At 42.2% G+C, this 6,000-nt stretch overlaps 1 protein-coding gene across 32 annotated transcripts in view; it reads left to right on the forward strand.

The window, feature by feature from the left end:
• LOC125022605 (calcium/calmodulin-dependent protein kinase type II subunit gamma-like) overlaps positions 1–6,000 on the forward strand; it is a 36,272-nt gene extending 30,272 nt beyond the window's left edge. For all 32 annotated transcript variants that reach the window (XM_047609393.1, XM_047609390.1, XM_047609394.1 and 29 more), the window contains 4 exons: positions 179–254; positions 335–429; positions 1,956–2,192; positions 3,435–6,000. In XM_047609393.1, the coding sequence (XP_047465349.1) occupies positions 179–254; positions 335–429; positions 1,956–2,188 (404 nt within the window). In that variant the 3' untranslated portion in view covers positions 2,189–2,192; positions 3,435–6,000. The remainder of the gene's footprint in view (positions 1–178; positions 255–334; positions 430–1,955; positions 2,193–3,434) is intronic.

Consider the following 6,000-nt stretch of genomic DNA (forward strand, 5'->3'; position numbering starts at 1 on the left):
CGAGAAGCTGAGCGACAGACAGTGATGGTTGAAGAGGAGGGTGGTGTGTGAAGGAAAGCTGAAGAGACGAGAGATAATGTTATCGAGAGGAAGAAAAAAAACAAACCCACAGTTAAATGTTTCATCTATTCACTAACGGACGTCTCACTTCTCCTTTCTGTTTGTCTCGTGTCTGTAGCTCGTAAACAGGAGATCATCAAGATAACGGAGCAGCTGATTGAAGCGATCAACAACGGAGATTTCGATGCCTATACGTGAGTGCGGCTGCATGTTCGTGGTGAAAAGCAGTCGAAGTGAAATATGTGTGAACATGAGTGTTAATTTTCTTTCTCAGGAGGATTTGTGATCCTGGTCTCACCTCGTTTGAACCCGAGGCCTTGGGAAACCTGGTGGAGGGAATGGACTTCCACAAGTTCTACTTTGAAAACTGTGAGTGTCTTTTTGTCCGTACATGGTACGATGGTCATTTCACAGAATACAGCTTTCAGTCCTCCTGGGAATGAGCAAGAATATTAGTCACTGGCTACACTTGAAAAGGACAATATCTGTTCCACCAGACTTAAACTTAACTGTTTACACTAAATAAAATGCTCAAATGAAGATTTAGAGGGTTTGCATTGACGTCACTGCCACAGTGTGTCAGAAAACATGGTGAAATGTATCAGTAAATACAGATCAAATTCAGGACAACTGGACTCGACAATGATCCATACGAACTACCAAATAACAAATGGTCCGTGAACATTGACATGTGGGCAGAAATCGTTTAGCCTGATATTTATATGGACCTGATTTCAACTCCAGGAAATACTATACTTACACTAAAGTAGGACCTTGTGGTACTTTATACAACACAGCTTTGTACTAGAGTACCCCCTTATTTGGAAAAGTGGAAGCTAGTTTTGGGTCATTTCAGGTATGATGAATGTAGCTAAATAAAAGATGCTAACGCTAAGAGCTTTACTGAGAAGTAACGTTACTGTAGCATCAGACCACGCGTTAAAAGGATGATGAGGAGTGATCACAAATACTCCGTCTAACAGCCCTCCAGAACGTGACTTAAGAAGTAACTTAAGGTACGACTTCATCAGACTAAATTAATACCACGTTTCTGTGCCTGGATTCCAGTTGTTTCTTAATGCAGCGATTCATTTACTTTTATTTGTCAGGTATCTTTGTACAGATATCTCCGACTGCTTTTCAAATCTGTTGGTACAGTCAATTGCGAAACAGTTGTTCACCTTTTTTTAAAAATTAATTTTATAATTTAGATTGACTGTTAAAGTCCATGATTCAACCTAATGCTGCTAATCTCCATGTTTAACTGTCACTTTTTGCCACTCGGTGGCCGTAACCATGGAGACTTCGCTAGCTGTGAGGATACGTGCATAGCCTCTATTTATACAACAATCAGGATACAACTTAATTGACAAAGTAGTTCTGTCAAATCTGCTGGAAACGTAACAGAAGAGGATTTTCCCAGTTTTACTCATAACAGTGAATTAATTCAGAAGGTGATGAGCAACAACAACAACATCAGAGAGATGTCAAATGTTTACATGGTCATTATTTTCCCATTGAACAGATTATCAGAGTTTACTCCACCCCTCTCTGTCCCTCTGATTGGTTCAGTCTGTTCTGATTGAGGTGGTGACAAACATGTGCACAGTACCAGCCTCTATGTGAGCGTAGTTCATATGATAAAATGCTAACTTTACAGAGCTGAGGTGGCTTCTTTAATCATTTAATACTCTGATTGTTTGAAAACTTGTTTGATGCTTGATTTGATGTTTTACTTTTTCCGTTCAAACAAGTTCTTTAGCTCCTCTTGGTTCATTTTTCTTTCAATATTCAAAGTCTGTGAATTTCTCACATTTACCTGGATCATCTTTTAACTCCCTCTGAGTCCTCTGGTATTCGACCGCGCCTCGACACGTTTTATTTTTCTTGTCCAGTGCTGAGTAAGAACAGCAAGCCCGTGCACACCACCTTGCTCAACCCCCACGTGCACCTGATCGGTGAGGACGCCGCGTGCATCGCCTACATCCGCCTCACGCAGTTTGTGGACTCCACGGGCCGCCCTCGCTCCAGCCAGTCGGAGGAGACCAGGGTCTGGCATCGTCGCGATGGCAAGTGGCTCAATGTTCACTTCCACTGCTCAGGAGCACCTGCTGCACCACTACAGTGATCAGGTACTCGCACAAAACACACACACACACAAAAGCTGCTGTACGTGGAAATCCATACAGGCACTACTCCAACGTTCAGAGATTGTTTTAGTTTTCTACTTTTTCTGTCGTCGTATGTTTTGGTTTCTGGTGCTGAGGTGATTCCCTCACAGCTCCTCTTAAAGGCTTATTGCTACTTGGGTCGTTTCCTTAGTTTTTGGCCATGAGGTCTATTGGAGCCGCTCCACACCAAGTCAACCGTCGGCTGTTTGCCAGTGTTGTGTAACAGATAAGCTTTCAAATTTGCAGCTTTACAGCTAAACACATTGGCCGGAGAGATCCCTGTGATCAGCTGGTTAGATTAGGGAACCGATGCACGGAAGGAGAAACTGAAGTGATGACAGTAAACATCAAGGCTTTTCTAAAAGCAACTGGGCTTGTTGAGTTTTGAGAAGAAGTTTTGTTTTTGTAAAACGCTCCTTGGATGTACGACGACCTGGATGACTGATAACCTTCATCCAGGCTCTTCTGGACATTAAAATACACAAATGCTTCCAAAACAACACGATCATCTTTACTGATGAGCAAGATTCTGCTCTGCTTTAGTGGTTTGTAGCTCTACCTAGCCTCCCAGCTAATAGTAGCACTTCCTGTTTCCTCTTTTGTACAATGAATACTGCCACCTGCTGGTAGGAAGAATTATGTAGAGTTAGTTGTAATATTTGTTCAGGCGAGAGTTGAACGGAAATGGATTTTTTTACATCAGCCTTGGCCGACGACTGTTACGTGCAGCCCATATTTGGAGTCAATATTGCTTTTCTCCCTATATTTAAATGATGAAAATGATAACAAAGTCTCAATTTAACCAAAAACATCAACATTTATTGAACTTAAAGAATATTTATGATCGTATGCATACCAAATAAACAGTTAAGTAGAGGTACAGCACAAGCATGCACTCTGCTAGTGGGGGAGGGGCAATGTATGGTCTGCACCAAAAAAGAAATATGGGCAGATACCAGTATAATACGCAAATATCAGTCTGATATATGTCATGTGACATGAGTGTTGGTGGTTGTTGTGTCTTTTATGGGGAAGGTAGGCTTCTTGTTTGTGGAAATATTTCCGTTTCGGTCACAGTCATAGCACCGGTCCTGCTCATGTATTTATTATATGTCTGTTTTTTTTACTATGACCCTTCTCTGTGTCCTAAAGTTTAATTATCAAACAAACTAACGTGTTGCCCCCTCCTCTCCCCCCCCTCAGTGGTCCTGAGCCTCCAGTCTACTGGAGTGTGTGTTTTGGGGGGCAGTTTTTTTCAGCGAGCGTGTTTAGAGGTTCGTCCTCTGCGTGGATTGGCTAGTGCCAGGAGCCCGGCCGGGCGAGATCGCATCCCTCTCCACGATACCAACCAATCCTGTCCCTCCTTTGACCTGCTGGGGGCCGGCTGAACACAAGACACCGCCCCCTTGGGATGATGCATGCATCTGGCGCCTGATTGGAGGGCGCGTCTTTGCCCTCTGTCCCTCCCCTGGCAGCCATCTTTTTTCTGCCCGCGCGAGATGAGACGTCTTGGGGGAGGAGAGGATTTACAGTTGAACTTGTGACAGTTTATGAGTATGAGTTATGAATATACTGTGTAAATTATGACTAGATGTACCAGAAACCACCAAAACCCAACCAAGCATTTATATTCACTATCTAATAAGGGACGAGCAGAGAGGAGTGTGAAGGGAGCAGCTGAGATTTTGGACACGTTTAGGGATTACCGGGTAGAAAGTGTTGCGCTCGCTACCTGGACATTGATGTTAAAGATGTAGTGAGGTTTTCCCCCACCCGATTTAAAGAGGGAAAAATAATCAAGTTGGCTCAGTCGGAGAACGCGACGACGAGAAACTTGACATCAAAAACATGAAGCACCAAAGTGTAGAACTTTAGGCTTTTTACGTGTTTGTGTTTTCGTTTGTGTGCTTGTTTTCCGATAAAACGGAAATCGTGTCGTTGTGGGAGTGGGGCGGGTGGGGGGCGTCTGATTTGATGTTTTGTTGTGTTTTTAGCGTCCTGATGCGTTTCCTGTGAATAACCGGAGCCTCTTGTGTTTTATGTTCCGTTTCATTCTATTTTGTTTTTTAATTCTTTGGGGCTGACTGATGCTACATCATCAGAGGCTCCGTTTTAAAGCATCTGAGTTTTTAAAAAGAGGGATTTTATCGTGCAAATTTTGAGCTCACCCGTGCGTCCTGTTGTGTCTTTATGCAGTGGACTGAGAGAATGGGCCGGAAAGGCGTTTTTTGGTTGTTGTTTTTTTTTTTTTTTTGCATGTTTGCCCGCTGCCTCTCCCTCATCATTTAACCCCTTTTCCCTTTTTAACTCCCACTCCGTCTCTCTGCTTTCTGCAAGGGCCTGGTTTGTTTATAATCACTGTGTAAATACAGTGTATGTATAGATATATGTAGAAAAGTGTAATATATGTACATGTATCTAAGAGACACTCATCCTGTGCATCTGGGCTTGGGTACCACCCCATGACCTCTGTGACACTCCCCACTAGTTTAAAGAGCAACATTTTCCTCTGCAGTTTCTCCACCTTAAAAAAAAAAAAAAAAAAGAAATACTTCCTTAAAACCCCGGTAGCTCTCGGGGTTATTCACTCCTCCTGACGGCTACCAGCTCCTAGTCCCATGGCCGTACGACTGTTTTTGAAGATGGGGAATAAAAGAAACAATAAAAAAAAAAAAAGATATTTGAACCCCCTCAGCCGGGCGGATTTAAAGACGTGTCCTTAACTTCTGATCCCACAATGCTGTGAGTTTTCATATCATATGCACAAACACACACACACACACATGCCTGCTGGTGTGTTGAGGCTTTGTAACATATATCTGCATATCTGCCGTTGTGTGACCTCGGCTTAATCGTCTCCATCCATTCACCCCCCACCCTCGACGGTCGTATCTTAAACCCCTCCTCCCCTTGAACCCTCTTGAGATGTTTATTTGTTGTTGTTGTTTTTTTTGTTTTGTTTTTGTTTTTTTCTTGTTCCTGTGTTACTGTTTTTTCGTTGTCGTCGCCGTTGTTGTCGTTTTTTGGTAATTTGCCGATCTGCCAAGCTGGAGTTCTGCACTCTCCCTCACACATATACAAAAAAAAAAAAGTAAATAAATAAAAGGGAAAAAGAGGGAGGACAACACAAAAATTAAAGATATTGATCAGGATTAAATTATTTGTTAATCTACCCTCGGTGGTTTTAAATCGTGCCTGCTCAGTTGAGAGGAAGGTGTTTTATGAAGGAGACGAGCGTTGGTGTGGGTGTGCAGGTTCTTCACGACCTCCACTGTTGTGATGATCCAGAGCGGGAGACCTAGTTATATGCATGTTTCAGTTACACATTTCTACCATGTACCTACCTGAGTAAGGATGGAGCCTAGTGTTAATATATATTTGCATCTTTTGAAATTTCCTCCATCCAGAATGTTGAATAGGTGACATGAAAAATATATTTAAAAAAATGCAAAATTTTAAAAATAAAATAAAAAAAATAATGATTTAAAAAAAAAAAAAGGATTCAGGAGCCGTAGCTTGGTATGAGGCCCTCGATGTTAGCGTTTTCCCTGCGTTGTAATGATATACTATTTGGGCTGCGCTTTCTCCTCCCCCAGCCTTCACGTGGATGCTGGAGTTTTTTTGCATGATCATGATGTACAATGAAATACAACCATGAATTGACGACTATCAAGTGTTTGTCTGAGTGTTAGTTGGTCTTCATCATAGCTTTGTTATTCTTCAAACTTGGATCTTGAAAGTATTTAATAAAAATACTATTTCAGCACTG

The sequence above is a fragment of the Mugil cephalus genome, chromosome 16 (assembly GCF_022458985.1).
Source record: "Mugil cephalus isolate CIBA_MC_2020 chromosome 16, CIBA_Mcephalus_1.1, whole genome shotgun sequence".
Taxonomy (NCBI): domain Eukaryota; kingdom Metazoa; phylum Chordata; class Actinopteri; order Mugiliformes; family Mugilidae; genus Mugil; species Mugil cephalus.